Source organism: Rhodotorula graminis (assembly GCF_001329695.1).
Source record: "Rhodotorula graminis WP1 unplaced genomic scaffold RHOBAscaffold_3, whole genome shotgun sequence".
NCBI lineage: Eukaryota > Fungi > Basidiomycota > Microbotryomycetes > Sporidiobolales > Sporidiobolaceae > Rhodotorula > Rhodotorula graminis.
In genome coordinates, this window is record NW_017264930.1 from 550,718 (window position 1) to 570,489 (window position 19,772).

The 19,772-nt window shown below is 70.0% G+C and overlaps 7 protein-coding genes across 7 annotated transcripts; 3 read left to right on the forward strand and 4 right to left on the reverse strand.

Moving 5' to 3' along the window:
* Window positions 1-133: 133 nt before the first annotated feature.
* Window positions 134-6,291, reverse strand: RHOBADRAFT_51866 (uncharacterized protein; the record flags this gene model as incomplete). Its single annotated transcript, XM_018416057.1, has 5 exons — window positions 134-1,682; window positions 1,766-4,591; window positions 4,668-4,831; window positions 4,907-5,401; window positions 5,466-6,291. The coding sequence occupies 5 exons, from the start codon at window positions 6,289-6,291 to the stop codon at window positions 210-212; spliced, it is 5,784 nt and encodes a 1,927-aa protein (XP_018272930.1). The 3' UTR covers window positions 134-209.
* Window positions 6,292-6,542: 251 nt separating this feature from the next.
* RHOBADRAFT_51867 (uncharacterized protein) lies at window positions 6,543-8,704 on the reverse strand (the record flags this gene model as incomplete). Its single annotated transcript, XM_018416058.1, has 6 exons — window positions 6,543-6,717; window positions 6,824-7,212; window positions 7,285-7,419; window positions 7,498-7,655; window positions 7,728-8,605; window positions 8,667-8,704. The coding sequence occupies 6 exons, from the start codon at window positions 8,702-8,704 to the stop codon at window positions 6,543-6,545; spliced, it is 1,773 nt and encodes a 590-aa protein (XP_018272931.1).
* A 118-nt stretch (window positions 8,705-8,822) lies between these two features.
* On the forward strand, window positions 8,823-9,606 carry RHOBADRAFT_66094 (uncharacterized protein; the record flags this gene model as incomplete). Its single annotated transcript, XM_018418864.1, has 3 exons — window positions 8,823-8,898; window positions 9,233-9,344; window positions 9,426-9,606. Coding segments are annotated over 3 exons (367 nt in total), but the record flags the coding sequence as incomplete, so codon positions are not given.
* Window positions 9,607-9,636: 30 nt separating this feature from the next.
* RHOBADRAFT_51869 (uncharacterized protein) lies at window positions 9,637-12,111 on the reverse strand (the record flags this gene model as incomplete). The annotated part of the gene is made up of 8 exons (XM_018416059.1): window positions 11,474-12,111; window positions 11,162-11,406; window positions 10,968-11,088; window positions 10,749-10,892; window positions 10,518-10,683; window positions 10,090-10,446; window positions 9,957-10,012; window positions 9,637-9,773 (listed from the first exon to the last, which is right to left on the reverse strand). Exons 1-8 carry the CDS (start codon window positions 11,835-11,837, stop codon window positions 9,637-9,639), a joined length of 1,590 nt encoding a protein of 529 aa, XP_018272933.1. The 5' UTR covers window positions 11,838-12,111.
* Window positions 11,632-13,048, forward strand: RHOBADRAFT_51870 (uncharacterized protein). The gene is made up of 5 exons (XM_018416060.1): window positions 11,632-12,223; window positions 12,281-12,545; window positions 12,608-12,694; window positions 12,774-12,787; window positions 12,853-13,048. The coding sequence occupies exons 1-5, from the start codon at window positions 12,029-12,031 to the stop codon at window positions 13,039-13,041; spliced, it is 750 nt and encodes a 249-aa protein (XP_018272934.1). The 5' UTR covers window positions 11,632-12,028; the 3' UTR covers window positions 13,042-13,048.
* A 287-nt stretch (window positions 13,049-13,335) lies between these two features.
* Window positions 13,336-14,732, forward strand: RHOBADRAFT_64610 (uncharacterized protein). Its single transcript, XM_018418526.1, has 6 exons — window positions 13,336-13,706; window positions 13,783-14,060; window positions 14,126-14,140; window positions 14,200-14,283; window positions 14,384-14,421; window positions 14,492-14,732. Exons 1-6 carry the CDS (start codon window positions 13,398-13,400, stop codon window positions 14,695-14,697), a joined length of 930 nt encoding a protein of 309 aa, XP_018272935.1. The 5' UTR covers window positions 13,336-13,397; the 3' UTR covers window positions 14,698-14,732.
* Window positions 14,733-16,090: 1,358 nt separating this feature from the next.
* Window positions 16,091-19,150, reverse strand: RHOBADRAFT_12822 (uncharacterized protein; the record flags this gene model as incomplete). Its single annotated transcript, XM_018412107.1, has 10 exons — window positions 16,091-16,208; window positions 16,275-16,570; window positions 16,653-16,875; window positions 16,947-17,002; window positions 17,093-17,301; window positions 17,377-17,477; window positions 17,568-17,800; window positions 17,875-17,942; window positions 18,522-18,560; window positions 19,024-19,150. Coding segments are annotated over 10 exons (1,470 nt in total), but the record flags the coding sequence as incomplete, so codon positions are not given.
* Window positions 19,151-19,772: the final 622 nt, after the last annotated feature.

The following is a 19,772-nucleotide window of genomic DNA, read 5'->3' on the forward strand; positions in this document are numbered from 1 at the left end:
CTCGTGCTCAACAGGGTCCTGCCGAGCCGCGCTGTGCTTGCCCGGTCGAGAGAGAGCGAGCGATTGCGACGACTCGTCCTCGTCGCTGATGAGACGGCGACGACGTTGGCAAACGCTCTCAAGCAGACAAGGGAGGGCTTCAGAAGTGTTCATGCACCGTCGCACGAAAACTACCCGGAAAGATAGGCGCGCCTCGCGCTCCCCTCCTCTCACCACCTCGCACCTCCTGCCTGCGGCGGCCGCCCATGAGGCTGCCCTCCTCCACCGAGCCGCCCCTGCTGCTGCTGGTGCTGCTGCTGCTGCGACGGGTACCCGTACCCGCCCTGCCCGTAGCCGTGCCCGTACCCGCCGCCCATGCCGCTCGCGCCCATGCTCATGCCCTGCGCGCTCGCGACCGGCGAGCCGAGCGGCACGTGGTGGCCTGCGTGCCCCGGGCTGAAGTGAGGCACCGGCGGCAGCTGCTGCGGCATGATGACCGGCGACGCCATCGTCGTGCCCGCCGACGGCGGAGGAGGCGCGCCGTACCCGCTCGGACCGCCGCCTTGCTGCGACGAGCGACCGTCGTTGCTGCCGTAGCTGTCCATGCGGTACGGCACGCCAGGGTGCGGGCCGCCGTGCTGCTGCTGCTGGTGGTGCTGCTGCTGGTGCGCGTGCTGGAACGAGTGGACGTACTGCCCGCCGCCGCCGCCGCCGCCGAGGTGGTACCCGAGCGGCGCTTGCGCACGACCGTACATGCTGGCGCCTGGCGCGCCCGGCTGCTGCGATGGCTGCTGCTGCTGGTGGTGCGGCGGCCGGCCGATCGGACCCGGCCCGGGAGGACCGCCGATGGCGCCGACAGCTCCGTACCCTCGACCGGGCCCGCCCGGCGCCGCCATTTGCGGCTGCAGGCCGTAGCTGCTGTAGCTCGCGATGAGCGCCGGGTTCGTGATGCCGTGCGGCAAGGCGGGCGAGGCCGACTCGCGGTACGGCGACGGGTAGCCGTGCGTCGGCGGGACCGGCGACGCGACGAAAGGCGACGACGCGTAGGCCTGGTGGATCGGCTGCGTCGCGAACGGCGACGGCGCCTGGCCCGGATAGCCAGGGTACAGCGCGTGCTGCTGCTGCTGCTGCGACATCGGCCGCTGCGGGGCGTACAGGTGCGGCGAGAACGGGTGCGACGCCGAGTAGCCCGCGATGGGCGACCGGCTCGGCTGCGGCGCGACCTGCCCGGGGAAGCCCGGGTATGAGTGCTGCTGCTGTTGCTGCTGCGAGTGACGAGGCGGTGCCGCCGAGGGCGACATGCTCGGGTCGACGGCGGCGGCCGACTCGTGCAGGAACGACGAGAACGACGGGGCCGCAGCGCGCAGCTTGGCGTCGTCCTTGGTGACGGCGGCCTGCTTGGCGAGCTCCTTGTGGTCGGCGTTCGAGTGGCCGTCCTCCGACTTGAGCTCGGCGAGCGAGCTCGGCAGCGCCTCGGACGGGTCCTCGTCGACGATGCCCTGGAGCGAGTTCTCGGGCAGGTTGGACGCCGCAATGTGGCGCGCGTGCACGCTCCCTTCCTCGGGCGCGGCAGACCAGACCGACGACGCCGTCGGGTCGAGCGCCGAGTAGGTGAGCTTCTTGCTCGTCCAAGATGCGGCGGCCGACGGCGACGAGGCGACCTGCGACAGGTCCTGCGGCTTGTACGGCGGCGACGATGGAGGCTGTGGGCCGGCAAGCAAGAGGAGAGTCAGGTCAGGCGAAACCTCGACGAGGCCGGGAAGGAAGAGAGAGGGAGAGGACGCACCTTGCTGAGCCCGTTGGCGTCCCTGCCGGGCGCGGTCGTCACCTTGCGCGGCGTCGCCTCGATCTTCTCGCCGTTGAGCGCGCCCGTGAACTTGGCCTCCTGCCCGCTGGCGCCGCTGAGCGCGAACGGCGCGGTCTCGGCACCGCCCTCGCCGCCCTCGCGCCGCCATGCTGCGCCTGCATCGGCCGCTCGGCCGTCGCCTCGAGGCTTGCCGCTGAACGGCGCGAAGCCCGCGTCGACGACCTGGCCCTCGGGCGGCGGCTGAGCGGGCTCAAAGCTCGTCGTCGCCGCCGGCGGTGCGGGCTCGGGCGCGACCTGGCGCACGAGCGCGACGCTCGAGATGCTGACGACGATCTCGGGCTCGACCTCGGGCTCGACGGCGCTCGAGCGCGGCGAGAAGCGCCGCTTGGGCAGGGCGACGACGTGGATGGGCTTGCCGTGCTTGTCGTACTTCTTGGGCATGAGCATGTCGTCGCGGTTGAGCCGGCGCGGGTTGACGTCCTTGAGGACGGGGTCCCACGAAAACGGGTACAGGGGCTTGGGGAAGCCCGGGTTGGTGAAGTTCTTGAGGACGCGAGCGGCGACAGGACGACGAGGAGGTTGGGCGGCTAGGCGGATCGTGTACTGGCGCCAGGCTGGGGGCGGCGACTGCGAGCGAGGGATGCGCGACGAGTGGTAGGGCAGGACGGGCTCGCGCGACTCGAACGCCGGGACGGGCGCGGCTTGACGGGCTTGACGAGGTGCGTCGGCGGCGCGACCACGTCCACGCCCGCGAGGCTCGGCCGGCGCCGGCAGCGAGACGACGGGCTGCTGCACCTGGGTGGCGGCATGTGCGGCGGCTGCTGCTGCGCGAGCGGCGGCCTTGCCTGCGCGCGTGCGCGGCGGCAGCTTGACCGTCGGGACCTCGACGAGGGGAGCGTCGACGGGCTCGGCGGCGGCGACGTCGGCCTTGGCCGCCGCCGCATCGGCAGACGCTCCCTCGTCCTTCGAGGACGCAGCTGTATCGCCGGCAGAGGCGCCCTCGGACGGCCGCGTCATGACGCCCTTGATGCGCGACATGAGGTCGTCAAACTGCGACACAGCGGGCAGCTTGTAGCCGTGCTTGGCGGCCGCGTTGGGGTCCTGGCGCTTGCGGTCCTGCGACGGCGAGGTCGGAGGCGAGACGAGGGCGAGGGCTGGCGGAGGAGGCGGCGTCGACGGCTTGGCGAGGTCGGCAGAGGGAGGGGGTGCAGCCTCGGCGGCGGGAGGGGAAGGCGATGGCGCAGCGGCGGTCGCGGCACCGACGGCTGCAGCCTTGGCCTCGGCCTGCGCGGCGAGGTGCGGCGGGAGCTGCCGTACAAGCGCACGAGCCGGGCCGGCTGGCGGTGCAGCGGCGGACGCGCTCGAGCGGCGCCACACGGAAGGCTGCGCCGCCGGCTGCTGCTGCGAGGCCGATGCACCGGACGGGGCGGAAGGACGAGGGAGGATAGTGGTCGGCTCGGGGACGGTGGCGGGAGGAGGAGCGGCGGCGGATGCCGACGGCCGCTCGCGCGCCTGGCGCCTCGACGACGCGCCGTCAGACGCCTTGCCGGTGGCAGCCGCGCTCGCCGCTGCAGCCTGCGACGGCAGAGGCTTGGCCGCGGCGCGCCACGACGTCGCCTTGTCCGCCGGCGCGACGGGCGGCCCGGGCTGCGCCGCAGCAACGCTCGGCCGCCGCTCCTTCTCCCGCTCCCTCGGCGCCGGTCGCGCAGCCTCCTCCTTCTCCTTCTTCTCCTTGGCCTTGGCCTCGTCGGCTGCCCTCATCTTCTCCTCGAGCTCCTGCGCCTTCTTCCTCGCGCGCTCCGTCTGCTCGAGCCGCTTCTGCTCCTCCTCCTCGCGGCGCTTGCGCGCTCGCTCGGCCGCCGCGTGCATCTCGCGAGCGTGCAGCTCCTCGATGCTTGGCTGGGGAGGAGCGGCGGCTTCTGGTGCGGCGCTCGGCGGTGCGGCAGCGGCGACCGCCGCTGCGGGTGCAGGTGCGGCGGACGACGTCGCGTCGGCGACGGGAGGAGCGGCGAGCGGCTGGGCCTGCTTCGCCGCTGCAGGACGAGTCGGTGACGTCGGGAGGACGGCCGATGCCGCCGGGACCGACGGGCGCCGAGAGCCACGAGACGGGCTCAGGGGGGCCTGAGCGGCCGCGGCGGCGCGCGCAGCCAAGTGCGGCGGCAGCTGGCGGTCCTGCGCCCCTGCTGCTGCCGCACCGAGGCCCGGCCCGGCATGCGCCGTCGAGCTGGGCCTGCGCTGGCCTGCGCCGCCCCACGCGAGCGGCCGCGCCGCCGGCTCGTGGGCACTCTCGCGCCGGCCGACAGGGTGCAGCGGCGCGTGCGAGTTCAGCCTCGGCGACGTCATGCTCGGACGACGGCCCGACGTCGGCGGCGGGACGTGGCCGCCGAGGGCGAGGTGCGGCGGGAGGTCGCTGTGGCCGCCGGTCCCGGCGCCGGCGCCCGAGCGGAGGATGCTCGTCGGCTCTGCGCCTGCGCGCCGTGGCGGCGGGTGTGCGGCATCGGGAGCGCCGGATGCGGCGGGCTCGAGCTTGCCGAGGCGGTCGTTGAACAGGTTGCGGTTCTCGCCGGCCGAGCGGGACGGTCGGCGCGGCCACGAGCGGTCGTAGTCGTCGCCGAAGCGCTCCTCGCGCCTCGGCGGATCGACGACCACGCCGGGAGCGAGCGGGCGCTCGCGCAGGGCGAGCTCACGCGGGCCGGGCTCGCGCAGCTCGTCGTCGCCGGCCGGCGTCGAAGGTGCGGCGTCGAGCTTGTACTGCGTGCCGTCGGCGAACTCGATCGTCGTGTCGAGGAAGTCGTCGTCGTCGGCCTGTCAGAGAGTGCGTGTCAGGTTTGTGACGAGAGGCGGCCGGGCGAGGAAAAGGGAGAGAGGGAGGACGACGCACCTCGTCCCAGTGCGTCGCATTCGGGTCCAGGTGCACGCCTCGGAACGCGTCGAGCTCCTCGAGCAAGTGCGCGTTGTGCGCCGCCGCCGCCGTCGCCCGGGCTTGCGAAGCACGCTCACGCGCCTGGACCTGGTCGGCCACGGCCTTTTGCCGCGCGTCCTTGGCTGCGTCGACGACGAGCATCGTCAGTGTCTGTCCGAGCCACGGAAGGGAGATAGGAAGAGAGGGTAGAGACGCACCGTTTGCCGCCTCCGCCGCCGTCGGGAAGTCCATCTCCATGTTCCTCGCGCCGCCCCACCCGCCTGGCCCGCCCGGACCTCCTCGCCCGCCGTGCGGCCCGCCCCTCATGCCGCCCGGCACGTACGCCTGCGTCGACGCCTGGCTCGGCGCCGCACGCTGCTCCTGCTGCTGTCCAAGCGGCGCAGGCCCGCTCGAGGACGCCGCTCCCGCCGCCGGCGACGAGCCCCACACGGGCCCGCCCTTTGCGCCCTGCGCGCCGCCCGCCCCTCCCGCCGCGCTCGAGCCCTGCGCGCCCATCGCACTCGACGACGAGCCGGGCGTCGGCGTCGAGGGCTTCTTGGCGCCCCAGCCCGCCGTGCTCGTGGCAGGCGAGGACGAGGTCGACGAGGCGCCCGTGCCGAGCGACAGCGAGGGACCCGACGAGAGCTTGCCCGCGACGAGACGAGGGTGCGTGCTCGAGATGGGGGTAGGTGCGGGCGAGGTGGCGACACGAGCTGCAGGTCAGGTAGAGAGGTCAGTCGAGCGCCTGAGGAGGGAGGAGGGAAAGAGGGGACGCACAGATGACGGGCTTGACCTCGGGCTTGGCCTTCTCGCCAGCCTTCTCGAGGAACTTCTTGTTGACGGCGAGCGAGCTCTGGAACTTCTTGGCCGGCGGCGGCCGCTCGGACGACGACGAGGTTGCGCCTGGGCCGGGCGAGGCAGAGAGCGCCGGGCTGGCGGTACGCGCGGCGGCGGCCGATGTCGAGGGAGCTGGAGATGAGGAGGAAGGCGGTGGTGGGGTCGGTGCGGGCCAGTCGGCGGCGGGTGCGGCGGCGTCGGTGACGGACAGGGACGGGGGAGGAGGGGCGAGGAGGGAGCTCGTCTCGCGCGCCGGGTTGCTCGGCTTGGGCTGCTCGAGCACAACACCGCTGCCCTCGACGGCGGGCGTCTCAGGCGAGTCCTGCGGCGCTGCGCTGGCGCGCACGGCGGACGACTCGTCGTCGCCGGTCGAGGCGAGAGCCGATCCCGCGCGGTCGCCGCCCTGGGCGGACGCTGTGCCCGGCTGAGCGTCGCTGACGCTGGTGCCGAGCTCGTGCACACCCGCTGCAGGCCCCTCCTGGGCGAGCGCGTGCTGCTGGTCCTCCCCCGCGGGGGCATCTCCCTGCGGCCCTCGTGCGCCGTCGCCGCCCTGCTGCGCCGCGGTGCCCTGCGTGCTGACCCCTGCACCGTCCTGCTCGCCCTGCGACGCGCCCTGCTGCTGCCCCTCGGGCACGCGAGGCCCGTGGCCGGCGTCCTCCCCCCTCGTCGTCGTCGCCTGGTCGTGGTCGTCGGTCGTGGTCGCAGGCGGGCTCAATGGGTGCGGGTCGGCGTGTGCTGGAGGGAGAGGTGACTCGGCATGCTGCATCAATGGGTCGAGCGGGGCAGTTGCTGGGTCGTCCGAGTCGTGGTCGAGGGCGGTGGGGACGACGAGGCGAGCCGGCGAGCGACCCCTCGATCGCACGTCTACCGCTTGCACAGACGCACGAGAGAACGCCAGAGACAGTCCTTGCACACAGTCGTACACACAGAGAGACGCGCGCACAGCGACAATGCCGAACCCGATCGTACACAGACCCTCCTCGTCCTCGTCCTCCTCCTTCTCGCGAGAGCCCGCCGCTAGACGACCCCGATCCTCGCCTCCTGCGCCCGCTCGTTCGCCTCGTCCTCGCGCCCCCGCGCCTGCGCCGTCTCGGCCGCTGCGCCGCCCTCGGCCTCGGCCTGCTGCTGGTCGAAGAGGACCTGCTGCGCCGTCGCGCGCGCTTGCGAGATGGCGTCGGCCTGGGCGCGCATGCTGCGAGAGGAAGCGGCGAGCATCCAGTGTCAGTCTTGCTGAAGGTCGACAGGGACCAGGGAAGCGCCGTAGAGACCACGACAGAGAGAGAGCGAGAGGGACGGACCGGTGCGTGATGTATTCCTGGCCGACGATCTCGACGCTGCGCCGAATGATCTCGACCATGGCGTCCTCGACCCACTCGTTGTCTTCGAACGGGATGTCGAGCCACGTCGCCGGCATGCTCTGGCTCGTCGACGCGTGCACGAGCTTGTGCGTCGGGTCGCGCAGCACGAGGAGGAAGAAGAGCGCCTTGGTCGACTGGGGCGAGCTCGACGACGAGTCGGACGAGCTCGACGCGAGGAGGGACGGCGGGAGGGATGGGAGCGGGGCGAGGACGGGCTGGATGCGCAGGTAGACGGGGCAGGTCGTGACGGGGACAGTCGCGCCGTTGTCGCTCTCCGAGGGCGGGACCGGAACGTGGTACGTGTCCTTGATGAGCTGGTCGAGGCTCGCCTGCGAGTCATGCGCGTCGAGTCAGTCGAGAAGGCGAGAGGGGAGGATGGTGGCTCTGGGCTCGAGACGCACCTCGGCGAGTTTCCAGCCCTCGGACATTCCGTCGACGAGGTTGAGGTCGCGCACGTCGTCGTCCTCGGACACGTTGGGCTTGTCGCCGGAGGCGCTATTGACGATGAGCGTGCCGCCCTCGATTTGCTCCATGATCTGTTCGCGGGGGAGGAAGCGCGGCCGTCAGGACGTGCGCCGGGTCGGAAGGAGACGAAAAGAGAGGGCGAGACGGACCTTGGCGAGGCCGCGGTAGACGAGCGTCTCGACGCCGTCGTACCCGACCATGTCGTGGCTGAGGCTGACCTGGATCACCTCGTGCTCGGCGATCGGCGGCGCGACGGCGTTCAGGAGGTCGGTCAGGGAGCGCAAGGTTGTCGACTTGAGGTCCTTGCCTGTGCACACGCCGAGGAGCGTCAGTGCTGAACCCTGAAAGGGAGAGGGGAAAGGCCGAGGAGGGGACGCACCGAGTTGGTCGAGGTGCGCGCCCTTGGCGTACGACATGACGCCCTCGCTGTACTTCTTGACCTGCTCGTTCTCTCCGAGCTTCTTGATGAGGCCCTCGCCGAGCCCGGCAATGCCGCCCGCGGCGCCGGCGCCCGCCGCCGCCGTCTTGACCTGCTCCTCGGCGGCCGTGCGCGCCTGCTGCGCGAGGTGCGACGCCTGCTGGACGACCGTCGTCGCCTGGGACCACATGGACGACCATCCCCAGCCGCCGGCGGCTTGAGCCTGCTCGGCGGGCACCTCGGCCTGCTGCTGCTGCTGCTGGCGGTCGGCGTGCGACGGGGCCGGTGCGGGAGGGGCGGCGGCGGCGGGTGCGGGCGCAGCTGCGGATGCCGATGCGGGCGTGCGTGCTGCTGCCGACCTCGGGCTCGCGCTCGCGCCCCCTGCGGCCGTCCCGACGCTCCTCGCGCTGCGCACGCTGTCGGTGCTCCTCCTCGGCGGGGCGGCGGCGCCGGTGACGGCCGCCGTGCCCGCCGCGGTGCCGCTCAGGTTGTTGCGGCTGGTGGACCGACCGAGGTTCGAGGGCACGCTCGGCTTCTTGTCGAGCGGGCGGGGCTGAGTGGCCGTGGTCGGGGTCGACGAGCGCTGGGTGATCTCGTCGAGGAAGTCGAGGACGCTTTGGGCCTCTTTGGCGTTGGCGCCGGCGGTGGCCGAGCCCTGGGCGGGAGCGTGGGCGGTGGCGGCAGGGCGGGTGCCCGAGGTGGACGAGCCGAGGGCCGAGTGGTTCGAGGTGGAGCGGGGAAGGGTCGACGACGAGGACGAGGTCGGGGGCTTTGAGGGCTGGGGCGCGTTCGAGTAGGTGTCGAGCGAGTCGAGGAACTGGAGGACGTCGTCGCGGTTCCTGCAGGGGCGGCAGGGCAGGTCAGATCTGGATGTGGAGATGACGAGACGAGGGGGCGCACCTGGACGAGGTCGAGGTGCGGGGCTGGCTGGCAGACATGGCGAGTCGGGTGTGTGGCACTCTGGTGAGCGTACGGGCTGGCTCACTAGCGTGCTCGGAGGTGAGGAGGGAGCCAAGCGAGGTCGCCCGCCTCGTCCAACTGGCGCTCGCTCTCGTCCACGCGCCTCGTTGCACTCAGAGCTACTCAGCATGGCCGCACGTGCATCCCTCGGAATCGCAGACATCGCCCACAGGTCCGTCCCACCCTCTCTCGTCCCTCGTCCTCTCCCCCTCTCCTCCTCCCTTCGCCTCTTCATCTCTCGATCGCCCTCTCGCCCCGCCACGCTTCTCGATCCAGACGCACGATCGCCTTGAGCGACGGACAGCCGGCTGTCGTGCCGCTGCGACCGCCAACAAGCTGTGCGAGGTTGCGCCGCCTCGCTCGACCTGTCCCCCTTCCTCGCCCGATCGCCTCGTTCACCCTCCACCAACCCGCGCGAGATCCCTCAGCAACCTCGCCATCATCCCTCGTCATAGCCTGGGACCAGTGCTGACCGTCTGCATCCCGCGCACCTCCCCTCCTCGCAGGGTCACCGTCTCTGGCCTCGCCGCCCTCTCGGTCTACGGCCTGTACGGCATGTGGGCGACCCACACGGCCACGATGAAGGCCTCCGAAGAGGCCTACAAGGCCCACCTCCTCGTGCGTCCAGCTTCTCTCCCTCTCACTCTGCGGGCCGAGAGACTGACACCCTCGGACCCGTCTCTCCAATTCGCCGCGCAGGAGGAGGCCAACAAGACCAAGCTCGCGTCCGACCCGCTCCTCGAGGGCTTTGTCGACCCGCCCCCGACCCGACCGTCCTGAGCGGCGCCCTCTCGTCACCCTGGCTCTCTCTCTCGAACCTCTCGCTCGTTCCCTCTTGTCTATGTAGCCCTCGCTCGCAATGCATCGTTCCTCGACCGTCTAGCTCGCCCGACGAAAGCGAAGAGAACCTCTACTTGCCAATGCAGAACCCGCGAAAGATCTCGCCGAGGACCTCCTCCGTGTCGACCATGCCCGTGATCTGCCCGAGCGACCGCACGGCGTACCGCAGCTCCTCGCCCGCGCTCACGATCTCGTCCGAGGGGAGGTCTGCGGCACGAGTGAGAGAGGGTCAGGGCGTTCAGAGCGATGAGGGAGAGGGAGAGAAGGGAAGAAGAGGGACGCGCCGAGGAAGGCGTCGAGCGAGGCGAGCGTGTCCTGCAGGGGGCGGCGCGTTAGGACGACGGGAGAGAGAGAGAGAGGAAGAGCGAGAGCGCACCTCGAGATGCCGACGATGCCGCTCTTGCGTGACGATAGGCGTTTCCTCGAGCGCGTCCGAGAGGTCGAACCTGCGGGGTCAAAGCGGCTCGTCAGGATCCCTCTCGACGGCGTCACGACGACGAGGGTCTGCGCGGCTGCGACGTACCGCCGCTTGACCTCGCCCTTGAGCCGCTCGGCAAGCTGCGCGAGCCCTCGGCCGTCCCTCGCGCTCACGAGCGCGAACGCCCCTTCTCGCTCCCGCGCGCCCGCCACCGCCCAGCTCTTGCCCTCCTGCCGCAGGTACGCCTCGAGGGCGCCCAGTTGCGCCGCTGTTGGTGGCTCGACATGCGCGTCGAGCTTGTTGAGGACGATGAGCGTGTGGTGGTCGATGAGGGAGAGCGTGAGTGGGTCGATGACGGGCGCGGGTGCGCGTGCGGCCGGCGTCGAGGAGGACGAGGGCGAGGATGAGGGGAAGATCTCGTCGAGGGGAAGGACGCAGAGCTTGATGTCGGCCGTCTCGGCCCTGTGTCGCTCGAGGTGAGTCCCGCCTGTCACGCCGGCCAGCTCGAGAGAGGGAGAGAGAGAGGGACGCACTTGGCCACCGCCCGCTCGATCCCGATCGCCTCGACCTCGTCGCCTGTACTCCTCAACCCGGCCGTGTCGGCGACGTGTACCGGGAAGCCGTGAAAGTCGAGCGCGAGCTCGACGACGTCGCGAGTTGTGCCCGGGACCGCCGTCACGATGGCGGCTTCTCGTTGTGCTGTGGGACGCGAACAGGTCGTTGGGGATGCTCGATGGGAGAAGGAGAGAGAGAAGGGGGCGCACCGAGCCAATTGAGGAGCGAACTCTTGCCTGCGTTGGGCGGGCCGATGATGGCGAGGTGGATGCCCTGCCGGAGGATCTCGCCGCGTCGACCGTCATCGAGGTACTTGCGTATTCTCGAGCTGAGCGTGTTGACCTTCTGCCGAGCTGCGGCCGTGTTGAACGAGGTGAGTGGCAGGCCCGGCTGAGCGAACGATGGGGAGAGAGGGGGAGCGAGCGCACCTTGCTCGTAAACGCCCTCAGAAATGCCCTCGTCCTCGCCAAAGTCGATGAGCGCCTCGATGAGCGCCATGGCCTCGATCGCCTCGCTGCGCATCGAGTCGTACGCGACGCGCATCTGGCCCTGTCGGCGCGCGAAGAACAGGTCAGAGCGTCCTCGCCTCGAGCGAGACGGGGCGTGGACAGTCTCGACGCACACTGGCCTGCCTCGCCGCCAGCTTTCTCTGCGCCTCGGTGTCGGCCTCGACGAGGTCGCGGATGCCCTCGACCTCGGTGAGGTCCATCTTGCCCGCCTCGAACGCGAGCCGAGTGAACTCGCCGGGCTCGGCGATGCGGAAGGTGTTGCCGAGGGAGGGGAGGAGCCGCAGGAGGAGCTGCATGAGGGCGGGGGAGCCATGAAGGTGAAGCTCGAGGGTCGGCTGGGCGGTGAGGGCCGAGTGAGCTGCGGAGGAGGAACAGGTGAGCGAGGTACGGGGCCGAGGCGAGGCGGCGGGGGGCGAAAGACGCACAGGGAAAGTAGAGGACAACACCCTCGTCGAGGACCTCGCCGTCTGGGGCGACGATGCGCCGCAGGATGGCCTTGCGCTCTGGCGGCTCGCTCCTGGTGCGGTTGGTGTGGGTCCTGCCGCGCGGCGGCCGCGTCATCTTGCGCCAGACGTCGAGGGCATCTGGGCCCGAGATGCGCAGGATCGAGATGGCCGACTTGCCCTTGCCCGTCGCAGGCGCGAAGATGGTGGGGAGGCGGAAAGAAGGAGGGGGAGGAGGCGGTGCAGGTCGAGACGAGGCGGGGCGAGTGTGGGCGACTCGCGGCGAGCTATAGCTGCCCTGGCAGGTGCAGGGGAGCCGTGCAGAGGCCGTAAGCGCTCGCAGCATGACGAGAGCTGGTGCACAGCTGGTCGAGGCCGGCGACGACGACCAACGTTCCTCATTCTGCTCATTCACACCGCCGAGCGAGCTCTGCAAGGCCCGCTGCCTGCTCTTCTCTGCTTCCTCGCCGCCTGCCCCAGCGCACGACCCGCCCCGACCTCACCTCGCCAGCTCCCGCCTCGTCCAATTCCCCATCTATGAGCGGCCGACGCTGCTTCATCGACTTTGCTGCGGGCGACGCCGACGCGCACAAGGTCGAGCTGAGCCGCTATCAAGCGCTCGCGCGGTGGCTCGAGGCGAGCGGAGCTAAGTACGGGCTCGCGCGGCGGCTCGACGAGTTGGACGATGCGGCGAGGGAGACTCTCGTCGCCGTGTACGAGGGCGAGACTCAGGTGCGCTCGACCCACTTCCTCAATCACAGGAGGAGGACCTGACAGCCTCTCCCACAGATCGTCCTCACCCCTGCCGACCTCTCGCCCCCGACCTCGCTCCTCCTCCCTCGACTGTACCTCCAGGTCTCGTCCTCGCCCGGCCTCAAGAAGACGTCGGCCAGCTTTCTCGCGCTCCTGACAGACGAGAAGAAGCTCGTGTCGAAGCGCGCGCCCCATCCGCCTTTGCGGTACCGCGGCACGCCCGTCTTCCGCCTCGACAAAGGGTTCGTCGCGCAGACGGGCGACGTGACGAGGCAGGACGGGTCTGGCGGCGAGTCGATCTGTGCGTCGAAGCTCTCTTTCTCTCCTTTCACAAGGCGGAGCTCACACACCCTTGCGGCGCAGACGGCGGCACCTTCAACGACGAGAAGGACGGGCTCAAGATCCCGTTCCAGCTCGGCACCGTCGCCATGGCCAACTCGGGCAAGAACTGTGCGTGCTCGTCAACCCTCTCCCTGTGTACCTCTCCCTGAGCGCCAAGTGACTCGTCTCTCTCTCTCTCCTCGTGCAGCCAACACGTCCCAGGTCCGTCCGGACCATCTCAAACTTGTGCCCGCCTCCTCACGCTCACCGTCGAGCCTGTCCTGCAGTTCTTCGTCACTCTGACGTCCGACCCGGTCAAGCTCAAGAAGCTCACGGGCAAGTACGTCGCGTTCGGCCAGGTGGACCTCGAAGACGACGGCTCGCGAGCGTGCCTCGAGCGGCTCGACGCGCTCGCGGACGGCAGAGATGGGACGGCGGTCAAGGTCTGGATAGACGACTGCAACGCTGTCGCGTAGAGCCTACGCTGCGCGAGCAGGAGAGCCGCAGGAAAGGTGAGACGCGCGGCCGAACCTCTTCAGCGAGCGGCGAGAAAGCGCAGCTCGCTCGGCCTCGAGCACCTCGGCTCGCTGTGCCCCGCTTCCGCCTGTTCTGCGGCTGCATCTGCCAGCAACGCTCGCCGTCGGCACGTCGGGAGAATTCGGCGCCAAAGTTCCGGCGACGCTATCTGTCCCCACCCGCTCTTCGCGCTCCTCTCCCTCCTCTCCCACAACACTGGTCGCCAGTGCTGCGCCACCAGGTCGTCCAGCACAGCTCACTGCACGCTTCGAGCAGCTCCCGCACCCGCCAGCGCATCAGCTCGACTCGCTTCATCATGGCCAAGCGCGCTCTCGTCACCATCGGCTGCGACGTCGACAGCTGCGCCGGATGGCTCGGCTCGTACCACGGCGAGGACAGCCCGAACGACATCTCGCGAGGCGTGTTCGCCGCCGAGGTCGGCGTCCCTCGCCTCCTCAAGCTCTTCCGCAAGTACGGCATCAAGGCGTCGTTCTTCATTCCCGGGCACACGCTCGACTCGTTCCCCGACGAGATGGCCGCCATCGTCAAGGACGGTCACGAGGTCGGGCTTCACGGGTACAGCCACGAGAACCCGGTCGCAATGACCATCTCTCAGCAAAAGGAGGTGCGTCCCTCGTTCGCCAGCTTCTTCTGCGACCTGCGACTGTGCGACCTGCGACTGACAGGCTTCCTCCCTGCAGATCCTCGACCACACGTTCGATCAGCTCACCAAGCTCGCCGGCAAGCCTCCAGTCGGGTCGGTCGCGCCGTGGTGGGAGTCGTCCAAGGAGGGCATCGCTCTCCTGCAAGAGAAGGGGATCCTCTACGATCACTCGAGCCAGGCGCACGACTGCCTGCCGTTCTACACGCGCACCGAGGACACGTGGACCAAGATCGACTACTCGGCCGACAGCGCCAAGTCGTGGATGAAGCCGCTCGTCAAGGGCGAGCTCACGTCGCTCGTCACCATTCCCGCCAAGTGCGTCCAGCTCTCTCTGTATCACGCTCGACGTCGAACCCGGACTGACGACTGTACGCTCGCAGCTGGTACCTCGACGAGTGAGCCCGGCCGTCCTTCCCAATCCACGTCGGCGAGCTCGGCTGACTCTTCCTCGCAGCCTTCCGCCGCACATGTTCATCAAGAAGTCGCCCAACAGCCACGGCTTTGTCGATGTGAGGACGACGGTTGACCTCTGGAAGCGGTGAGTCGGCAACGTCCTCTGTTTCAGCCGACCCTTGCTCCGCCGAATTCCTGCCTTGACGCTCGCGCGCAGCCTGACTGACCCACTCTCGTTCCTCCAGGCACTTTACCTACTTCTACCGCGAGCACGACTGGCACGGTGAGTCCCCTCATCCTCCACTTCTTCCCCCTCGTCCACCCCAGCGAGCTCACCCCTGCCCGACCCGCAGTTTTCCCCCTCACGATCCATCCCGATACATCTGGCCGCCCACACGTCCTCCTCGCCCTCGAAGAGTTCATCGAGTGGCTCCAGACGCACGACGGCGTCGAGTTTGTCACGATGGAGGCGGTCGCCAACGAGTTCCGCGAGAAGTTCCCGTACCCAGGCGAGCAGGCCAAGTACGTCAAGGAGGCGAGCAAGGAGGGCCAGCAGTAGATATGCGACGTGTAACAATGAGCTGTCCTTGCAGGTTTGGGTGCCCGAGGCAGCGGTGGAGCGAGAGGCAGTCGACGCGGCTCGACTTGAGAAGGTCGACGGGCGCGAGCATTTTTCGGTCGCGTGTCGATGCAACGAGGCTGTTGAGCTTCTCGAGGACGAGCGCGAGAGGATCTGAGCATCGCAGCACGACGCGAGGACGCAGCGGCGAGCGGGCGCAGGACAGTGACGACCTCTCTTTCGTCGAGGTCCGAGCGCCGAACCTCGAGTTCTTTCACGACGCGCTCGCTCTCAAGAGTTCGGACAGAGAGGGAAAGGCTGCTCGTTCGTCTAGTTGCACGCACGCCCTCGACGGAAGCCGAGTTCTACGAGCGGAAAGATCGGACGAGAGGAACGAAAGAAAGGCACGAACAGCAGGCAAGCGGGAACTCCTCCTCCGCCTTCTTCTCCTCCTCCTCCTCCTCGTCAAAGGCGACGACGCTCAGACGACCTCCTGGCCCTTGTCGTTCGACGACGACGAGGCGTCGATCGGCTTGCCGAGGACCGACGCGAGCCACGCCTCGCCCTCCTCGATGTCGTCCTCGACGTTGGCCGCCTTGACGACGGGCTCGTCGCCGACCTTGAGGCTCGCGAACGACTGGGCGAGCTCCTCGTCGCGAGTCGGGGTCGAGGGAGCGTCGGCGTCGCCCTCGACCTTGTCGCTCTCGGGCTTGGGCGAGAGGTCGGCGACGGCAACGGCGGACGGCTTGGACCAGCTCGTCTCGGGCGACGACGGCGTAAAGCCCGAGTCGTAGCCGTGCAACGACGTGATCGTGTCGACCTCGGCCGGGGCGTCCTGCGCCTTGGCCTCGTTGTCGACGTCGGCGACGGCGCGCGGCGTGCGCGTGCCCTCGGGCTCGCTCGTCGTCGCGTGCGGCGAGGGAGCACGAGCCGACTCGCCGATGACGACGGGCTCGGGCGACGACGGCGCAGCGGCGGGACCGGCCGAGCTGCCCCAGCCCGCCGAGCTCGCGGCGGGCTCCTTGGCGGGGGCCGCAGCACTCGAAGCCGACGCCGCGGCTCCCCAGCCCGTCGGCGCCGGCGCGCTCGGCGCCGACGCAGCGGGACCGGCGCCCCAGGCGGCGGGACCGGCCGAGGAGGTCGACGCCGGAGCAGCGGCTCCCCACGCCGGCGCGGGCGAGCCAAAGTCGGTCGGCGCCGAGGACGAAGGAGGAGGAGCAAAGACTGCACGGCGACGGCGTGTCAGTAGATGCGTAGGGACAGGATGGGCGAGAGAGTAGGACGCACTCGAGCTGCCGCCGTCGAGGAAGGCCTTGAAGTCGTCGCTCACGATCTGGTCGTCGCGGCCGAAAATCTGGAGGATGTCCTGGCCGATCGCTGTGGACGCCGGTTGTCAGAGCCTGCTCGAGACCCTGCAACTGAGAGAGGGAGAGGACGTACTCATGTCGCGAGAGCCCGAGAGGAACGTGATGGCCCGACCGGTCGCGCCGGCGCGAGCCGTACGGCCGATGCTGCGTACGACAAGGCTGTCAGAGCCTGCGCCGAGTAGAGAGAAGGAGAGAGGGCTCGCGACGCACCGGTGGACGTAGTCGGAAGCGCTCGACGGCGCGTCAAAGTTGAGGACGAGCGTGACGGCCGGGATGTCGAGACCGCGTTGGGCGACGTCGGTCGCGCACAGGATCGGCATGGTGCCCTTGCGGAACTCGTTGAGCGCCCAGTCACGCTCTTCTTGGCGCTTGTCGCCGTGGATCGAGACCGCCTCGAACGCGCCGTTCTCGGGCGCGCGCAGCCAGTCGCACAGGTCCTGGGTCGAGCGCTTGGTCGAGCAGAAGACGAGGACCTTGCCGCGCTTGTCGGCCTCGGCGCGGAGAAGCTCGAGGAGCCTGCGGGTAGAAGGAGGTCAGTGTCGCCGCCTCGCAGGAGGACGAGACGGGGAGAAGGAGAGAGAGGCCGACGCACTTGTCCTTCTTGTCGCGCATGCCGCGCTCGCAGATGAAGACCTCCTGCTTGATGGCGCGGTTGGCCGTCACCTCGTCGTTGCCGATCGTGACCCGGGCGGCGTCCCTGACGAACGTCTTGGCGAGCTCGCGCACCTCGACAGGCCACGTGGCGCTGAACATGAGGACTTGGCGGTCGGGACGCACGGTCGCAAAGATCTCGCGCAGCTCCTCCTCGAACCTGTGAGACGGGGAGAGGTCAATAAAGGCGCCGGTGACGCTGAGGGCAGGACGAGGGAGAATTGGACGCACCCCTCGTAGACCATGCGGTCGGCCTCGTCGAGGACGAGGTACGTGACGCGCTCGAGCTGCAGGCGGCGAGAGGGAGGATGACGAGGGTCAGGACGGGTCTGCTCGGTCATGGCTCGTCGCCGCCGAAAGAGGATCCGAGGACGCACCTTGACGTCGTCAGTCGAGAGGAACTCCATGAGGCGGCCCGGCGTGGCGATGAGAGCGTCGATGCCGCGGTGTATCGTGTCGAGCTGCGAGAACTTGGGCGTGCCGCCGTAGCAGGCGCCGTACTTAATGCCGTCCTTGCTCCCAATGGCAGTGCACTCGCGAAGGATCTGCGTGACGAGCTCGCGGGTCGGGGCCATGACGAGGGCGACTGCGGGCGAGGAGGGACGACGAGGGAGGTGTGAGCGGCGGTCGCCGACGAGGACGAGAGGGAGCAACGACGCACTAGGACCAGACTCGGCGGTGGCTTGAGGCTGAGCGAGGATGTGGGCGACCATGGGCACGGCGTAGGCGAGCGTCTTGCCCGAGCCCGTTTCCGAGATGGCGCTGTGGGACAAGGAGCTCGAGGTCAGGTCCGTGAAGATCAGGCACGAGGAGGTGGACGCAAGGGTGCGAGAGGGAGGGAGGGAGACGCACATGAGGTCGCGGCCCGAGCAGGCCATCGGGAGCGACTGGCTCTGGATGGGCGTCGGCTCGGGGAAGCGCTTCTCCTGGACGTACTGGGCGACGCCGTCGAGAAGCTGGGCCTCGACCCAGTTCTGGGCGGGACGAGGCGCGTCGCCGCTGACCGACACCTTCTTCTCCTCGCGCCACGCGTCGACCTCGTGCTGCGGGCGCTCGACGGTCGCCTTGTGCGGCACGAAGAAGTCCTGCGAGAGAGAGAGCTTCGTTAGTGCCTGTGCATCGACGAGGGGAACGAGGGAGGGAAAAAAGGAGGGCGGACCTTCTCAAACGGCGGCAGCTTGACGTTCTCAAAATCGATGGTCGGGAGCTCGGCGAGGAACGGACCTGCTCGGGATACAGGTATCAGTCAAAAGGTGCATAGGGAGGACCATGGGCGAGAGTGAGCGTACCTTGGTCCCTCCTCGGCGGTCCACCACCCGAGAAGCCGCCTCCTCCGCCCGTCGAGCCGTAGCCCTCGGCGCCGCCGCCGCCGAACCCACCCGAGCGCCTCGGCGCACCGTTCCCTGTGGGCGAGAGCCGAGTCAGGGAGGAACGAGGGGAGGGGGGAGAGGATGAGCCGAACGCACCGCCCGCCTCGCCGCCGCCGCTCGAGCCGTACCCGCCGCCGCCCATGTCGGAGCGCTCGCGAGGCGGCCCGAAGCCTGCACGAGAGGAACATGAGCGTGGTACGAGGAGGAGGGTGGGAGAAGAGGGACGCACCGCCGCCGCCGCCGTAACCACCGCCGTCGCGACGAGGAGGACGGTCGAAGCCTGCTCGTCGAAAGGGTCAGAACGCCTCGACGGGCATAAGAGAGCAGAGACGTACCGCCGCGTTCGCCGCCGCCGCCGGCCTGGCCCCACGCTGCGGACGAGCAACCGCAGAGTCAGTCTCGGGAGGCTCGAGCGAGGAGGGAGAAGGGGACGCACAGCTGCCGCCGCCACCACCGCCGCCGTAGCCTCCTCCTCCTCCACCGCCGCCGTAGCCCTGCTCGCCCTGCGACTGCTGCTCGCGACGCGGCCCGCCGAAGCCGCCGCTGTCGGGCTTGGCGCCCCAGGCGCCGCCGCCGCCGCCGCCGCCGCCGCCCGACGCCGGCGAGGGAGCGCCGCCCCAGCCCTGCCCACCGCCGCCGCTCTGCTCGCGACGAGGAGGAGGAGGTCCACCGCCGTAGGCCGACTGGGCAGGAGCGCCGTACGAGTCGCGCGAGGGCGGAGCGGGCGCGCCGTTGCCGCCGCCCCAGCCGGCCGAGCGGTCGGCGACGCCGCGGTCGCCGTTGTTGCGCATGTGCGGCGCGGCGTCGCGGTCACGAGGCGGGCCGCCGAAGCTGCCGCCGTCGGCCTGGGAAGAAGGAGGACCGCGAGCTGTGGGCGAGGTGCGAGGGTCAGGGTATGCTCCTCGTTCGGCATTCGAGAGGGAGGAAAGAGGACGCACGGGCACCGCCCCAGCCCTGGTCACCACCGCCGTTGCCGCCCGACGAGTACCCGCCGCCCTGAGGCGCACCGCCGCCCCACCCACCGCCGCCGCCCTGCGAGGGCCGTCCGCCGCCGAACCCGCCCGACGGCTCGCGCTGCTGCTGCTGCTGGCGAGGCGCGCCGTACGCGCCCGAGTCGCCGCCACCGCGACCTCCTCCACCGCCGCCCCATCCACCGCCCGAGTCGCCGCCGCGAGGAGGAGGAGGAGCCGAAGCCGGGCTCGAGGCCGAGGACGGGGCTTGAGCGGGAGCGGCGGCGGGCGCGCCCCAGCCCGAGTACGACGGCTGTTGGGGCTGCTGCTGCTCGGGAGGCTGCGAGCCGCTGTAGCCTGCGCGGCGGGCGGAATCTGCGGGTGCGGGAGAGGGGCGGTGCGTGGAGGAAGGACGTCAGTCGCCGAACGGACAGGAGGGAGCTTGGGCCCGAAAGGGAGGGTGGGACGCACCCCAGCCGGAAGCCATGCTGTTGCTGAGTCGAGTGCGAGGTCTTGCGAGGGTGGAAGAGGGCGAAGAAGGCGAGGTCGAGAGAGCGAGTGAGGGAAAGGAGGGAAAGAGAGCGAGCGACCGACACCGACACGAGGCTCGAGGCGCGTGCCCAGGTCCGCGCACTCGCCGGTCAACGCCCGTGTCCCACCTTTGCGGCACGACGACGACGAGGAAGCAGAGGGCGCAACACAAACAAGCGCAGGCAGCGACAGAGCGAGTGCGAGAC

Excerpts from the sequence above, each read along its gene's own strand:
- RHOBADRAFT_51870 (XM_018416060.1), top strand. The coding sequence starts at position 12,029 with ATGAGCGGCCGACGCTGCTTCATCGACTTTGCTGCGGGCGACGCCGAC. Across the intron at positions 12,224-12,280 it reads TGTACGAGGGCGAGACTCAG|ATCGTCCTCACCCCTGCCGA; the intron begins GTGCGCTCGACC and ends CCTCTCCCACAG. Across the intron at positions 12,546-12,607 it reads GTCTGGCGGCGAGTCGATCT|ACGGCGGCACCTTCAACGAC; the intron begins GTGCGTCGAAGC and ends CTTGCGGCGCAG.
- RHOBADRAFT_64610 (XM_018418526.1), top strand. The coding sequence starts at position 13,398 with ATGGCCAAGCGCGCTCTCGTCACCATCGGCTGCGACGTCGACAGCTGC. Across the intron at positions 13,707-13,782 it reads CCATCTCTCAGCAAAAGGAG|ATCCTCGACCACACGTTCGA; the intron begins GTGCGTCCCTCG and ends TCCTCCCTGCAG. Across the intron at positions 14,422-14,491 it reads CCGCGAGCACGACTGGCACG|TTTTCCCCCTCACGATCCAT; the intron begins GTGAGTCCCCTC and ends CCCGACCCGCAG.